This window comes from Geotrypetes seraphini, chromosome 2 (assembly GCF_902459505.1).
Source record: "Geotrypetes seraphini chromosome 2, aGeoSer1.1, whole genome shotgun sequence".
NCBI classification, from domain to species: domain Eukaryota; kingdom Metazoa; phylum Chordata; class Amphibia; order Gymnophiona; family Dermophiidae; genus Geotrypetes; species Geotrypetes seraphini.
Genome location: NC_047085.1, coordinates 395,852,036 through 395,869,405, shown reverse-complemented (window position 1 = coordinate 395,869,405; position 17,370 = coordinate 395,852,036). Strand labels below are relative to the sequence as shown.

General features: G+C 42.5%; 1 protein-coding gene across 2 annotated transcripts in view; it reads left to right on the top strand.

Moving 5' to 3' along the window:
• KLHL7 (kelch like family member 7) overlaps positions 1–17,370 on the top strand; it is a 141,874-nt gene that overhangs the window by 35,269 nt on the left and 89,235 nt on the right. For both annotated transcript variants that reach the window (XM_033930879.1, XM_033930878.1), the window contains exons 3-4: positions 6,336–6,429; positions 9,833–9,957. In XM_033930879.1, coding sequence (XP_033786770.1) covers positions 6,336–6,429; positions 9,833–9,957 — 219 coding nt within the window. The remainder of the gene's footprint in view (positions 1–6,335; positions 6,430–9,832; positions 9,958–17,370) is intronic.

Here is a 17,370-nt window from a genome sequence, read left to right as displayed (position 1 = left end):
GGCTCGGTGTCTTCCATCCTCAGCTCCAAGAGTCTGGTCTTAAGAGGCGACTCGGTACTTGTTCATTCTTCTACTCTGGAGCATGACGCTGAAGGTCTTTTCAGTCAGTATTATGATGGGGGTATTTCTCTACAGCCTGGGCAGTAGGTGATGTTCTCAGTTTGCGAGTAAAGTTGTGGTTCTACTTCAATGGGTGGACCCTCATCTTCCTCTTCTGTTGGCAGATCATTTTATGGGTCAGGAAAAGTTTGGAAAGACTTTCTCTCCGCAAAATCTGAGCATGGCCCATTTATTGTATGTTATAGTGTACATCGCTGTGTACGCTCTAGAAAGTGTAAATGTTAGTAACAGTGAAATCTTCTACATCTTGGATATTGAAAATTTTGGCTCGGGCATTCCAGCTCTTTTTATGGAAGTGAAATCTTCTACATCCTGGATATTGAAAATTTTGGCTCGGGCATTCCAGCTCTTTTTATGGAAGTGAGATCTCCTGGAACTAGACCTCATGGCCTCGTCTCGAAATTCTAAGTTTCCTAGCTTCTTCAGCGGGCACAGGGAGTGGGAGTCAGAGGGGGTAACAGCGTGGCTTCTTTCTCCCCTCTGGTTTCTCTTTTTTCAGTGTTTTCCCCTGGCTGATGATTGCTTGGATTTGCCATCTCAAGCTCGCTTTCAGGGCACAGTATTTGTAGAATCTCTGGATTGGCTGCGCAATCCTTGCTACACGGATCTGATGAGTCTTTCGACAGCTGGACTGTTGAGTTTCCTGGTATCTCCAGATTTGCTCACCTAAAGCCCGATCAACATGGATATTCGTACTACTTTGGTATTATGTCCTAGCTTTTGAAAAGTCATGGCTGATGTGTAAGGGTTATGCGAAGCAGGTTGTTTCTTCTCTTATCCAGGCAATACAGATGTCTTCACCTGTGGCTTCTGCTTCCTTTTGGAGGTTTTTCCTTTCTTGGGTACTTCTCAACATTTGCATCCTTCCAGAGTTCTTTTTTGGTACAAGTGTATTGCCAAGGGCTTAGCGTTCAATTCCCTTCAGCTTCAAGTGCCATTCTTAGCTTGTTACAAGGGCTAGGTATATTGCTCTTCGCTTACTTCTCAGCTTCATGTAGTTCAGTTCCTAAATGGAGTACGGTATATTCATACACCTCTTAGAAAGCCCTGTCCGGAGTACAGTCTTAAGGTACTTCTTCGCAGTTTACCGAAGGCTTCATTTCATCCTTGTCTTTTGAGACTCTAAAGGGCTGTGCCGTTGAACACGGGGTTTCTTGTGGCCATGGCTTCAGAAGCTCGGCGGTTTTCTGAGTTGCAGGCCTTGTTCAGGGATTCCTATTTCTGATTTACAAAATCTGGGGGGTCAGTTCGGACGGTACCACAATTTCTTTCTAAGGAGGTGTCAGCCTTTCTTTTATGACACTCTCACTTTTCCTTCCTTCTTCCTGGGAGGAGAAATGGGGAGACTTGCTTTTATTCACTGCATTTTTTGAAAGTGCATAGCGTTCTCCGCGAGCTAGGTTTCTAACGACTTTTAGTTTAGATCACCTTTTTGTATTCTTCAAGGGACGCCTCAAACGTATGGTGGTGTGCAAAGCCTCCATCGCTCGATGGGTCCAGGAGGACATTATTTACGCTTGCTTGATGGCAGGAAAGCAGTTGGTGAAAGAACTTCATGACCATTCCACCAGAGCGATAGCTACTTCTTGAACTCGGTCCAGAGGTTTTTTCCTTGGAGGCGTTTTGTCTCGTGGCTACTTGGTCTTCTGAGAGTGCTTTATCTCAGCATTACCGGTTGGATGTGGGGGCGCATGCGGTGGATGCGTTTAGTGCTTCGGTTGTTGCAGAAGGGGCGTTTGCTTCCCACCCAGATTGAGGATTGCTTTGTTACATCCCATCGGTCTCTGGATTCATCTGCTGCTGTTGCTAAGGAAGGAAAAATTATGTTCTTACCTGTTAATTTTCTTTCCTTTAGACGCAGCAGATGAATCCAGAGCCCCACCCTTTCTGGATATTGTCTGTCGGTTGTTTCTTTTGCAACTTTCAAAGTTTGTTATTATTGATGGTTGTATTCTGTATTATTGCCTTTTGAGATTTGTTATGTGAAAGAAGATTTTTACATGCTATGCCTATTGATGGTTACGGATGCTTGGGCAAGGAGCTATACTGAAGATACAGGAGGAGTGCCAGCCAATAGGACCACCTGTTAATCAGTTTCTCTATCTCTGCCTGCTGGTAGATGTGTGCTATCCCCATTGGTCTCTGGATTCATCTGCTGTGTCTAAAGGAAAGAAAATTAACAGGTAAGAACTTAATTTTTCCTTCTTTCTTGGAGTCACCATGTATTGAGCTTCCAAAGGGTAGGTTCGTGCGAGACCCCCTTAAAGTATTACTGGTATTCGGGCAGTAGTTTTAGTTCTTATGGAACTAAGGGAAGTTATTCCATTTACTTCATAGTGCCCAAGACGGGGGAATTGTCAGATGGGGGCTGGATCTCATTCTGGTAAATTAGTTTCTCAGAGTTAGAAATTTCTGGAGAAAAACTGTGAGAATATTTACAAGTTCCCTATGGACACCAAATTAGCACTTTCTTCGCTTGGCTCTCATCGAGCAGCGCTATCAGTTTTGGCAGATGCCTTTTGGCCTAGCCACAGCTCCATGAACATTTTAGAAAATGAGGGCAGTCGTGGCGTTTTGGTGGAAACAGGATATTCAGGTACTTTTTTCTTAGATGACTGCTTGATTTGGACGTCTTCCAGCCAGGTCAATTTGTCAGCCACTAATGAGTGATTTTCTTTTCTTCAATTCTTTGGATGTGAATCCTCAAATTTCCAAAGAGCTCTTTTCTGCTGTACTAATTCTTGGAATATCGGGGGATGTTGTTCACGTAGGAGAGGAATGTGTTTCTTCCCAGAGACTGGAGCGACAGGTTACAGTCTCAGGTTTGCCTTTTTCAGTCACCAAGAACAAGAGTATGGAATTCTGTACAGGTTCTAGGATCCATGGTGGTGACTCCACTGGGAACTTTGGCTCGCTTTCACGTGAGAATGCTACAGCAGTCGCTTTTGTTCGGTGGTGTACTCAGTTGGCGAGTAAAGTAACTGTTCTACTTCAATGGGTGAAATCTCTTCGTCCTCTTCTGTCGTCGCATCATTTAACAGGGCAGGAAAAGGGTTTAGATAGGCTTTCTCACCACAAAATCTTTTACATCCTGGAAATTGGGAACTATTCGCTCAGGTGTTCCAGCTCTTTGTATAAAGGTGAGATCCTAGAACTGGACCTCATGGCCTCATCTCAAAATTCAAAACTTCCTAACTTCTTCAGCAGTCGCAGGGAGTGGCAGTCAGAGGGGGTTGCTTTTTTCTCGCCTCTGGTTTCTCTTTTTTAAGTGTTTTCCCCTTGCTGATGATTGCATGGATTTGCCATCTCAAGCTCACTTTTAGGGCACAGTTATAAGAGAATCTCAGGATTGGTCACACTGTCCTTGCTATGCAGATCTGATGAGTCTTTCAACGGCCAAACTGTTGAGTATCTCCAGATTTACTCTCCCAGGGTCCGATCAACATGGATATTCGGCCTACTTTGGTATTACGGCCTAGCTTTTGAAAAGTCATTGCAGACATATTAAGGTTATGCGAAGCAGGTTATTTCTTCTCTTCTCCAGGCGATACAGATGTAGCTTATGCTACCATTAGGAGGTATTTCCTTTCTTGGGTACTTCTCAACATTTGGCACCCTTCTGGACTTCTATGTTTTATATTCTTTCTTTTTTGGCACAAGCGCTTATCGTTCAATTCCCTTCAGCTTCAAGTGACAATCTTAGCTTGTTACAAGGGCTATGTATCACGCTCTTCGCTTACTTCTCAGCTTCATGTAGTTTGGTTCCTAAATGGAGTACAGTATATTCGTATACCTCTTAAGAAGCCCTCTCTGGAGTACAGTCTTAAGGTACTTCTTCGCAGTTTACAGAAGGCTCCGTTTCAACCTTGTCTTTTGAGACTCTAAAAGGCTTTGATGTTGAACACGATGTTTCTTGTGGCCATGGCTTCAGCTTGGCGGTTTTCAGAGTTGCAGGCCTTGTACGGCAGGGATTCTTATTTCTGATTTACGAATTCTGGGGTGTCAGTTCGGACAGTACCACGGTTTATTTGTAAGATAATGTCATCCTTTCTTTTATGCCGCTCTCACATGTCCTTCCTTCGTGGGAGGAGGAATGGGGAGGCGAGCTTTTCTTCACTGCGTTTCTTAAAAGTGCGTAGCATTTTCCGCAATCTGTAGGTTTCTAATGACTTTTAGTTGTTTAGATCACCTCTTTGTATGCTTCAAGAGACGTAACAAACGTATGGCAGCATCCAAAGCCTCCATTGCTCGAAGGGTCCAGGAGGACATTCTGTATGCTTACTTGAAGACAGGGAAGCGGTTGGCGGAAGAACTTCATGACCATTCAGCCAGAGCGCGATGGCTGTTTCTTGGACTCAGTTCAGAGGTTTTATCCTTGGAGGAGTTTTGTCATGCAGCTACTTGGTCTTCCAAGAATACTTTATCTCAGCATTACCAGTTGGATGTGGGGGCGCGTGCGGAGGCTGCATTTAGTGCTTCGGTTGTTGCGGAGGCAACATTTGCTTCCCACCCAGATTGAAGATTGCTTTGCTACATCCCATTAGTCTCTGGATTCATATGCTGCTGTTGCTTAGGAAGGAAAAATTATGTTCTTACCTGTTAATGACGCAGCAAATGAATCCAGAGCCCCACCCTTTCTAGATATTGATGGTCAGTTTTTTCTTTTGCAACTTTCGAAGTCTGTTGTTATGCTTTTTTTTTTAATTCTTTATTCATTTTAAAACTACTTACAATAAGTGTGACAGTAAGTTAAAACATTTGAACACTAAATATCACTTAATACACAGCAATAAATCAAATCACATAACATTATCTCCCTCCCATCCCACCCATTCATAACACATATAAAATATAAATACCATATGATAAAATGTTTCCATATCCTTATTATATATTTAGATAATATACTAAAAATTACCCTCTCCCCTTCCCTAAATATTGAACTTATAAATTTAAGTCTGTTGTTATTGATAGTTGTATTCTGTGTTATTACCTTTTGAAATTTGTTATGGGAAAGTTTTTTACATGCTAAGCATATTGATGGTTATGGATGCTTGGGCAAGGAGCAATACTGAAGATGGAGAAGGCGTGCCAGCCAATAGGACCACCTGTTAATCAGTTTCTCTATCTCCACCTGTTGGTAGATGTGTGCTATCACATTGGTCTCTGGTTTCATCTGCTGCGTCTAAAGCAGGGATTTCAAAGTCCCTCCTTGAGGGCCGCAATCCAGTTGAGTTTTCAGGATTTCCCCAATGAATATGCATTGAAAGCAGTGCATGCACATAGATCTCATGCATATTCATTGGGGAAATCCTGAAAACCCGACTGGATTGCGGCCCTCAAGGAGGGACTTTGAGATCCCTGGTCTAAAGGAAAGAAAACTAACAGGTAAGAATATAATTTTTCCTTCTTCTGTACAGTGGTTTGATATTGCTTCCCCTTGTATCTCTTAAGTTGTTCTCTGGGGGGGAGGGTGTAGCACCATACAACTAATGGACAATTTGTATTGTATTGTATTTTACTATGTTTGTGTTACACACTCGGTTATTAATACAGATTGTTTGAAAGGGAAATTTTGAGCCCGTCCACAAGGTTTTCCAGATCCCATAAGAGTCCAGGGTCTTGGAACACTATACACTGTATTTTTATTTACAACATGGTTATGTTTAAGGGACGGGGGATAGGGCAAAGCTGTTACTCCACTTTTATTTATTTCAACTGACAATAACCAGTTTAACATGTCCCTACAGTAGCTATATGACTTGTTCTATATGTGTTGCTTGTATATTTTATTGATTTTTCTGGTTGCACTGCTCTGCATGATCATTCTTAACAGTTGTTTGATTATAATGGATAGCACCTTATGAAGGGAGGGAGAGTTAATAGGCTGATGGAATTGATAGATATATACTGTATGTTTATATTTTTAGTCTTATTGAATATTTATACAGGCATTAATGCTTTAGTTCCTTGTTCCGTGGGTGGGGGAGGGAACTTCTGATGGGCTATTGGGGGTGGGGGAAATGGATAACAAGTTATATTGTATTCTGTTTATTGTTGTCTTTTTGTGCAGTCATCAATAAAAACTGTTAAACATTAAAACTTACAAGCATCCTTAAACGGTAGTTGAAAAAGGGGGAGGTACTTTGGACAGTAAATATAAAATCATTCTGAGCATTCTGATGACTGATGTTGGGTTTTATTTCGCCTTGCAGCAAATATGCTGGAATCAAAGTCCTTTGAAGTGGAACTAAAGGACGCAGAGCCTGATATTATAGAGCAGCTCGTGGAATTTGCTTACACTGCAAGGTACTCTCTCTGTTTTAATCTTTCTACCTGAGGCAGGAGTGATGCTGATTATGGTTTCCTCTTAGAGTAATCTTTTGTAAAAGCTCAGTCTCTTCAGCAAATTTTAGGGGAGGGGTAGATGGACTGTGGCAAGCCTGCTATAGTATAGCAAGGTGGTGCTTCCTGTCTTTATAGTGGTGGAATTGCATCACAGTCCTCACAACTGTGAAAATGCTGCAGCTGACATCACTTATGAGTATAACGGGTTACTTCAGGATACATAAGAGCAGCATGCTTCTGTGTATCTGAAAAGTTCCCTTTAAGTTATACAGCAGATGTAGATAAAAGTGGTTGGTATACCAAATGCCATTTAGTGCTGTATCAAAAATTCCTCTAAGTTCACTGTTTCCACTCATTTGCAGCAAACCAAGGAGGGATTCTGGTGGGTGATTTGCACAAGGTGCAGTTATATGCTTGGCTGGCCTGGACTTTCTCTCCAATGTCAGTGATGTCAGAATTGACATTGGGGAGAGAAGGCTTGTGGGCTGGTGGCATACAATCGCTGCACGTGCCAGGCTCTTCCCGGAGTTGCAGCAGCGGGGGATAATTAAATGGAGCAGGTGGGTGGCAGACCAGGGGAGAGGAGGAATCGGCGGCAGGTCTGTTTGGGGGCAGGCAGACTTTGGTGCGGCTTCGGGGGAGGGAGGAAGGGGGTGGGACAGAGGCTGGAAGAGGCACTAAGATTGGACATAGAAAGGAGGGAGGGAATAGAAAGGGACAATTGTTGGGCTTGAGTGTGTGAGTGAGAAGGAAAAGGTGCACATGGGGAAAGGGTGCACATGGGGAAAGGAAGGGGAAAATTGGGACATAGAGAGAAGTGAGGTAGAGATGCATGGGGAATAGAAGGATGAGCGGGAAAAATATTGGATATGGTGGTGGAGAGGGGACAGAGGGATAGATTGAAGGGAATGCAAGGGGGAGAAATGTTGGGCATAGTGATGGAGGGAGAAATGTTGGATATGGTGTTGGAGAGGGGTGATAGAAGGAAAAATGGGCAGTGGTGAAAATTGATCTGGGGATGAGAGAGGAAGAAAAGTTGGACTCATGGAGAGACAGAGAGATGTTGGTTGGGGAATGAAATGAGATCTGGAGGAGAGGAAGCATGAAAGATATAGATATACAGTGGAACCTAGGTTTACGAACATAATTCGTTCCAGAAGCATGCTTGTAAACCAAATTACTCGTATATCAAAGCGGGTTTCTCCATAGGAAGTAAGGGAAACTCGCTTGATTGGTTCCACATCCTCACCCCTCCCCCCCCCCCTCGCGGCCACTGGCGCTGCTCCACCCCACCCCATCCCCAAAAGACCCCCCAACCCCGAGGTCACTGGTGTGCTTCCACATCCCCCCTCCCGCGAACTGGCATTGCTCGCAAACGCCGCTCCCCCCTCTCCCGTGAACCAGCATCACCCCCCTCGCGAAAGCCAGCCTGCCCAAACTTAAGCCTTATTCCCATGTGGCACCGGCACGCAGCACCAACCCACAGGAAATGCTGGTGCCAGAATATCGTGCTGCTTGCTGGACTGGGCCATGAGCATCTGCGCATTCTCAAGGCCTTCTGGCTCCCACCTCTCTCAGAGATTCTTGGAGAGAACGAGAGCCATAAGGCCTTGAGCATGCGCTGATGCTCAAGGCCCAGTCCAGCAAGTGGCATGATCTTCGGGCACCGGCACCTCCTGTGGGTTGGTGCTGTGTGCCAGTGCCAGATGAGGGTAAGGCTTCAGTTTGGGTAGGTGTTGGAGTGGGGGGGCGATGCAGGTTAGCAGGGGGGTGGCGTTTGCGGGCGGGGGGGTGATGCAAGTTCGAGGGGGGGGGGAGTTGCAAATCGAGTCAACGCTCGGTTTGCGAGTCACAATTTGCAAAAATGTTTTGCTCATCTTGCAAAACACTCGCAAACTGCGTTACTCGCAAACTGAGGTTTGACTGTATAGATATATATTGGATGCACAGTCAGAAGGAAGTGCAGCCAGAGACTCATGAAATCACCAGACAACAAAGGTAGGAAAAATGATTTTATTCAGTTTAGTGATCAAAATGTGTACGTTTTGAGAATTTATATCTGCTGTCTATATTTTGCACTATATTTGTCTATTTTTCTATAGTTGTTACTGAGGTGACATTGCATATTTTAGTCATCTGCCTTCACATCTTTGAAAAACCCCTGAATATAAATGATAATTAACATTTTCTCTGCGTACAGTGTGCTTTGTGGTTTTGTTTTGTTTGTTTGTTTTTTTTAATTTTGTGGTTACCATTATGTAGTAATAAGATTATATTGTGTGTGTATGAAAAATGGATGGAAGAAATTGCGTTACAATTAGTATCATTATTATTGAGATTGAGTCTTGGCTGGGGGTACATGGTTGGTATTTGTTAGGCTTAGGGGTACTTGGCTTGAGAAGGTTGAGAAACACTGTTCTAGTAGAAAGACAAATGAGTCTTGAAGGCCTTACCTGTCAGATTTCAGTTAGCCTGCTTGCTGTCACAGGCATGTATGTGCAGTATTTCCAGATGGTGTCTGCCAGACAGATCCGAAGGGTACTGTTTGATCTCTGTTCCAATGAGAAAAGAGAGAGGCTTGAGAGCCACCAGTATTTAGTGCTGTTGCATGCATCCAGGTAGGTGGCTTGTTCATTTCTACCTTGTTGCCAGTTATAATTATATTGTCATTGATTTGTTGCCTTTCACTTGTTACAGATCAGAACAATTGGCTGGTCGGGGAGTACCCCGTTTCCCGCCTCCTCATCTTTCCTCTTGTAGGAATTGTCAACTGTTTCGATATGAACTGAGGAAATGGGGCACAACCCAGAGATGCAGGAGGCGGAGCCAAGAGAAAAAAAAAGTAAATGCCTTCTACAACCTTGCGAGTAAAGGAGAATAACCCAGTGGTTCAAGACTCGTATGCCTTTCTACTAGAAAGAAGATTATCGAGGTAAGAACCTAATCTTCCCTTCCTGATCCATGCACATCATCCTCTTTCCTCCTGTTTATAGCTCCTTTGGATTTTTGCACCCAAAGTGCATCACTTTGCATTAACCTTTGGCCTATGCTTCTAATTTTTATAGATCACTTCAGGGGTGTCCACTCTACTGCAAATCTTTGTTCCTATTTCTTCACAAAAACAGTTTATTGCTAGACTAGGTTCAGTTCCTCTGTTGAGATCTTAAAAGTGCAGATTTCTGTTAATAGCAAAATCCACCTCTTGAATTATAAATATTGTTTAAAACTGAGAAAATACAATGTATTGATGCTTTACACGCTGCAATAGAGGAGGATTTAACTATTACGCCATTGCATGCATGTGATCTTATGGGGGTTTTTTTAAGTGAGAAAATTATAAGATTTGACTTTCATTTATTTGCAGAATTTCTGTCAATAGCAACAATGTTCAGAGTCTGTTAGATGCAGCCAACCAGTATCAGATTGAACCAGTGAAGAAAATGTGCGTTGATTTCCTGAAAGAACAAGTGGATGCTTCAAATTGTCTGGGTAAGATCAAATTTCACACAACAGTGGGTTCACCAAATATGGCATTTATTTTACTTTTCTTCATGTTCCACTATCTTGATTCAATTTGAGTAGAATATATAAAATTTTACTCCTGTTAGCAGAAGTGTCTCATATGTTTGCTATAAATGGTCATGGATTGGATATTTTAAATGTCATTAACTCCTCCCCCCGGAAAAGGTAATAAATCATTAAAATAAAGAGAACCTAATTGTGGTGACAAAGTGAGGTGTCATGTTCCTTCTCTGATCTCTATTCTCCTTGTTTATTCATCAGTAGATGGAAAATAGTACATAGCCTGCAACTGCCTTGTAGCAGCCAGGCAGATGCACAGCTCTGAAGGATCTCTATTTAACTAAAGGAGCTGCAGATTATTTTGTGCTGTTTGAGTTCATCAGTGTTTGAGGCAGCTGCCTGTAGTAGTTTTATCAGATAGAATTCTAATACATTTCTTGGGTTGACTGGTGGCTAAGCAGCAGAAGGGATCCTGGTTAGTTTCCTGGGTCTGGGTTGGCCAAGGATTCTGGGCAGGGAGTGCCAGCAATTTATACAATGGTGATACCTAGGGCTTCTTTTACAAAGGCGCGTTAGGGCCTTAACGTGCAGAATAACGCGCGCACTAGTTGCTACCGCCTCCTCTTGAGCAGGCGGTAGTTTTTCGGCTAGCGCACGCTAATCCGATGAGTGTGCTAAAAAGAACATAAGAACATAAGCAGTGCCTCTACTGGGTCAGACCTGAGGTCCATCGCGCCCAGCAGTCCGCTCACGCGGCGGCCCAACAGGTCCAGGACCTGTGCAGTAGCCCTCTATCCCTTTTTCCAGCAGGAAATTGTCCAATCCTTTCTTGAACTCCAGTACTGTACTCTGTCCTATTACGTCTTCTGGAAGCGCATTCCAGGTGTCCACCACACGCTGGGTAAAGAAAAACTTCCTAGCATTCGTTCTGAATCTGTCTCCTTCCAACTTTTCCGAATGCCCTCTTGTTCTTTTATGTTTTGAAAGTTTGAAGAATCTGTCCCTCTCTACTCTCTCTATGCCCTTCATGATCTTGTAGGTCTCTATCATGTCTCCTCTGAGCCTCCGCTTTTCCAGGGAGAAGAGCCCCAGTCTCTCCAATCTTTCAGTGTGTGAAAGGTTTTCCTTGCCCTTAATCATTCGTGTCGCTCTCCTCTGGACCCTCTCAAATATTGCCATATCCTTCTTAACCAATACTGAACCAATACTGAACCAATACTGACCAATACTGACCAATACTGAACACAGTACTCCAGGTGCGGGCGCACCATTGCCCGATACAACGGCAGGATGACTTCTCTCGTTCTGGTCATGATACCCTTCTTAATACCCAACATTCTGTTTGCCTTCTTCGCGGCTGCTGCGCATTGTGCTGTTGACTTCGTTGTTTTGTCCACCAGTACACCCAAATCTCTTTCAAGGCTACTTCTCTCTAACACTAATCCCCCCATTTGGTAGCTGAACATCGGGTTTTTTCTCCCTAAATGCATGACCTTGCATTTCCCCACATTGAAGTCCATCTGCCATTTATTCGCCCACTCCTCCAGTTTGCTTAGGTCCCTTTGTAGGTACTCACACTCTTCCGCATTTCTAACCCTTCTACAGAGTTTAGTGTCATCCGCAAATTTGATAACTTCACACTTCGTCCCCGTTTCCAGGTCATTGATAAATACATTGAACAGCAGCGGTCCTAGTACAGACCCCTGCGGAACCCCGCTCGTGACCTTCCTCCAGCTTGAGTAATGACCCTTCACTCCAACCCTCTGCCTTCTGCCTGCCAACCAGTGTTTGACCCATCTGTGCACGTCCCCTTCCACCCCGTGGTTCCACAGCTTCCTAAGTAGCCGCTCATGGGGTACCTTGTCAAAGGCCTTTTTGAAGTCGAGGTAAATGATGTCTACGGGTTCCCCTTTGTCCAACTGACTGTTTACCCCCTCAAAGAAGTGCAGTAAGTTTGTTTGGCACGATCTTCCCTTGCAGAAGCCATGTTGGCTCGCTTTCATCAGCCCATTTTTTTCGATGTGCTCACAGATGCTGTCCTTTATCAGTGCTTCTACCATCTTGCCCGCAACCGATGTCAAACTGACCGGCCTATAGTTTCCCGGGTCTCCTCTTGACCCCTTTTTAAAGATAGGTGTAACATTTGCTATCTTCCAGTCCTCCGGGATCTCTCCAGTTTTTAAGGATAGGTTGCAAACTCGTTGGAGTATTCCCGCTATCTTATTTCTTAGTTCTTTTAGTACCCTAGGGTGGATACCATCCGGGCCTGGTGATTTGTCGCTTTTCAATCTATCTATCTGTTGGAGGACATCCTCATGGCTCACTTCTATTGTTGACAGTTTTTCTTCTTGGTCTCCATGGAAGATCACGTCGGGTTCTGGTACACTGGATGTGTCCTCGCTTGTGAAGACTGACGAGAAAAATTTGTTTAACCTGTCGGCTACCTCTTTTTCCTCCTTTATCACTCCCTTTCTGTCTCCATCATCCAAAGGTCCTACTTCCTCCCTCGCTGGTTGCTTCCCTTTAACATATCTGAAGAATGATTTGAAGTTTTTTGCCTCCCTGGCCAGCCTCTCTTCGTATTTTCTTTTCGCTCTCCTAACCACTTGATGACACTCTTTTTTACTTTTCCTGTGTTCTTTCCAGTTCTCCCCAGTTTGGTCCTTTTTCCATTTCCAGAATGATTTTTTCTTGTCTCCTATCGCTTTCTTCACCTCATCGTTTATCCATGCGGGATCTTTTGCTCGGTTTTTTTTTTTGCAACCTTTACTAAATCTGGGGATGTACATATGTTGTGCTTCTTGCACTGTGCCCTTGAATAGAGACCAGGCTTGCTCTACGGTTTCTGTTTTTCTTGAGCTCTTTCTGAGTTTTTTCCTAGCGCACCTTCGTAAAAGGAGTCTCAAGTGGCTGAGTTTAGGGCCCATTCTTGCAGGGTTCCAGAAAGAGCCTAAGGGTGTGGTCCTGTTCATCAAAACTGAAAACATGATGACCGAATTCGGAAGTTGGAAGGAAGGCTAAATGGCATTCAGATGTTGCTTTGGTTTCAGCTAAGTAGAAAGCACAAAAGAACAAGAGGAAACTGCCAGGGCAAAAAAAAAAATTCCTTTCTCAATTTAATCTACAGTATATTGAATTTTCAGAAATTGTAGTATAACTTTTTTTTTATTTATTTATTTATTTAGATTTTTATCCCGTCCTCCCAATAGCTCAGAACGGTTTACAAATGAACATACACAGTGGGGAGCTTCTGGGTGAAAATCCTTTAATCTTCATGACAAACAGAAAAGCAAACAACAAAATAAAAATTCTGTCTTATCTTTCCAAAAAAGCAAACTTTTTTTTCCCCCTTGTTGTAAATACCAACAAGAACAATCCTTGAGTTAGGTTTTGTATGGGGAATGGAAAAAGGATCAAATTATCAGAATCAAAAATCCCAATATGAAAGAGAAAAAGAATTTTGGGAACATACTTGCTCTTCAAGTGTTGGAAGAGAGCCTGGTGAAATTAAAGGATTACATGATTTACGAAAAAAAATGTACACAAAATAAAACAGCAATTCTTCATGATTGTCACATCTAGAGAGTCACAATCATAGGAGAAAACTGTAAATATTCATGTCTTTAAAAGAAAAGAAACAAATAACAAAAACCATTCACAAAACTCAAAAAAGAGACACCGATTCCAAAATAATTTATTAAAATTTACTGTGAACCTTAAATCTAGTTATTTAGAATATTACAATTATTAATTAATTATTACGGGGAAATGCCTCAGACTTACGAGTAGATCATTCCAACTGGAACTATTCAAGAGAAGAATGAATTAATTTCTTGCCTCCTTATGATATCACAGGCTAATTCCCCACCTCCCTACCAAAATATTTATTTTATTACTTTAATTAATTAACTTACAACTTTTAATCTAATATTAATTAATTTAGTAGAGAATCAACATATAACTTATCTTTTTTAAATTACTTAAATTTAATTTACTTAAATTCAAAATTTAAAAATTTAATTAAAGAATCAGCATATCATTTTTTGAGACGCGAGACCAACCTCTATTAGAGTGTATATCTTAAGATATACTTGAAACATAATGAAAGAAATTGAAATGTAAGAAGATAATTAAATTGACACTCTAATAGAGGTTGGTCTAACGAGGGAGGGATACCACTGTTAAAAAAAAGGAACCAACGATGGCGGCAGTGTTGGGGAGGGAGGGTTTGAAAAGGTGCGGCGGTGCTGGGGGGGTTTGAAAAGCTGCTCACTCCTGACCTGAGTGAAAGCCGTCAACTTTGGTCATTTAAATTTCCTGCGGCGGCTCCTATCTTGATCCCCACCTTCGTAAACTTTGGCCGTGGAGCATGCCACCTGCATCGACTTTGGCTGTGGAGTATGGGGTCTGCGACAGAGGGAACTTTGTAAGCGTGTATGCGCACTCTTGCCAGCCACAGACCTACAGTCTGTGGCTGGCAAGAGTGCGCATCAGGAATCAGGGAACACGCTGGTAAGAGTGCGCATGCGCGCTTAGGGTTTTATTATTATAGATAATTCGTTTTTAAATTTAGCCTGTGAAAAGTTCTTCGGCACCTGATATCAAATGTGTGTTTCCAAGTTTTCACTATTAATTGAGGGGGGGGGTTGGGAAAGGGTGGGATAGGGTTATGAAGGAAGGGGATGGGGGATAAGGGGGGGGTTAATTTCAGTTTTTAGATTAGGGAAAAATGATTATTTAATGAATATTCATTACAATTTGAATTATGGGAAGATATCTATAAGTATTATGCATAAACTGTATAATGGATTTTAAAATATTTTCCCTAAATGTTAATGGTCTCAACCATCTGATTAAAAGGAAAAAAACATTATTATTTTTAAAACAGAATGCGGATATTTGTTATATCCAAGAGACACATTTATCTATTATAGAATCTACAAAACTAGAGGGAGGTTGGGTAAAGCATTGTTTTTTTGCCCCTGCAGTAGGGAAGAAGGCTGGAGTAGCTATTTTAATGAATAGGATATGTACTGCTTTATTTAAATTAGTTGCTTCTGATTCTTTAGGAAGATGGGTACATGTAGAAGTGAGCATGGGAAATACTACAATGGCGCTCTTTAATGTATATGCCCCAAACTCGAACCAAAATGAATTTTTTAAGTCTCTACAACAACTGATACTACCACTGGCTGCCTCTAACTTAGTGGTGGCTGGGGATTTTAATGCTGTTATGGATCCTTTGTTGGATAAAAAACCTAGTAAAATTATGAAATCATTGGGTTTGGATAATTTTGTAAATTCTTGTGATTTGAAAGATATATGGTGACTACTTCATTTTGATGGACGGGAATTTTCTTTTTGCTCCCATGTTCACAAATCATTTCCAAGAATAGATTACATTTTTGTTTCAAATCAATTAGTACAACAGATAACACAAGCCTCCATAGACCCAATTATTTTATCTGATCATGGAGGGGTGTTGGTTGAACTTAAAATGGGAGATTAAAACAATGGTAGACCTGTATGGAGATTTGATAATACACTGCTTGCTGATCCAAATTTTTGTGAAAATTTTCATATAAAAATGAATGAATATTTCCAAATTAATGCCATTGAAGGAATCTCTATTGAAACTTTATGGGATGCTTTTAAGGCAACCATGAAAGGACAAATTATTTCTTTTTCGGCATATATTAGGAAACAGGTCAAGCAATAATTTTCCAATCTGGAGCAAGAAATTAAATTTTTGGAATCAAAATTGATTGATAAATGGAAATATTCTGTATTCCAGGATCTTTTAAAGGCTAAATGTAAATATAATGAGATTTCTTCCAAATTGGTAAGGAATGATTTATTTTCTCAACAAGCTTTGTATTATGAAAATTCAAATAAGGCGGGAAGATTATTGGCAAATTATCTTAAAGCAAAAAAAAGAAAGTCAAAAATAATTACCATTAAAGATGAGAAAGGTGATACCTACACTCAAGTTGAACCTATTTTAAAACAATTTTTAAAATTTTATAAAGCTCTTTATTCTTCTGAGCCTTATTTGGATAAAGAAAAAGATGGTTTAGAATTTTTTTAATTATTAGAGGGACCTTAAATTCCTGAACATATAAAAGGAAGTCTTGAAGAGTCTATATCATTAAAAGAATTGCTAACAGCGTTGAAGTCCCTTAGAGTTGGATCCGCTCCAGGTGGTGATGGTTTCATGGTAGAATTATGCCCTATTACCATATTTGTTAAATTTATATCAGGCTCAACTACATAAAGGTTGTTTTGTAGGCACTATTGCAGAGTCTTTAACTATAGTTTTGCCAAAACCAAATAAAGATCCTACACTGGTCTCAAATTACAGGCCTATTTCTTTAATTAATGTAGATGGCAAACTTTTGGCTTTACGCTTAGCCAAGGCATTCTCCCTTATATTATTGGTATGCACCAAACTGGGTTTGTTGCTCAGAAACATTCCTCTAATAACACCAGACTGGCTTTTCAAAAGTTATATTTAACAAAAGCCACGAATGATCCAGCTTTTTCTGTTTCCTTGGATTCAGAGAAGGCATTTGATCGGGTGGAATGAACCTTCATGTATCAAGCTATGGAGTGGTTTGGTATAGGGACAGGTTTTATGCAAATGATTCAATCTTTGTATAGCTCCCCGACTGCTACATTATATATTACCGTATTTTCACGCATATAACGCGTGCGTTATACATGTTTTTACAAACCGTGCATAACCTTGCGCGGTATACGCGTGAGTGCGCTATATAAAATTTTTTTTACATAGTTCCCCCCGACGTCTGATTCACCCCCCCTCCGCAGGACCGCTCGCATGCACCCCCACCCCGAAGGACCGCTCGCATGCACCCCCACCCCGAAGGACCGCTCACACGCACTCCCACCCGCACCCCCACCCTGAAGGACCGCTCACACCCCCACAGCCTCCCGACCCCCCCCCCCCATCATGTAGAAGCTCCTACCGGTGTCCTGCTGCTTCCTCTTGGCGGTCCCGGCCCTTCTGTGAGCCCTGCGCCTGCTGCTTCCTCTTCCGGCGGTTCGTCCTTTCTCTAACGTCAAGCCCTCTTGCCCCGCCGACTCCCCGACACGATCGGGGCAAGAGGGAGCTCAAGCTTTCTTGCCCCAGCCAACCGCGGCACCCCCGACACGATCGGGGCAAGAGGGAGCTCAAGCCCTCTTGCCCCAGCCAACGGCGGCACCCCCGACACGATCGGGGCAAAAGGGAGCCCAAGCCCTCTTGCCCCGCCGACTCCCCAACTCCCCCACAATATCTGGCCAGGAGGGAGCCCAAACCCTCCTGGCCACAGCGACCCCCTACCCCCACCCCGCACTACATTACGGGCAAGAGGGATCCCA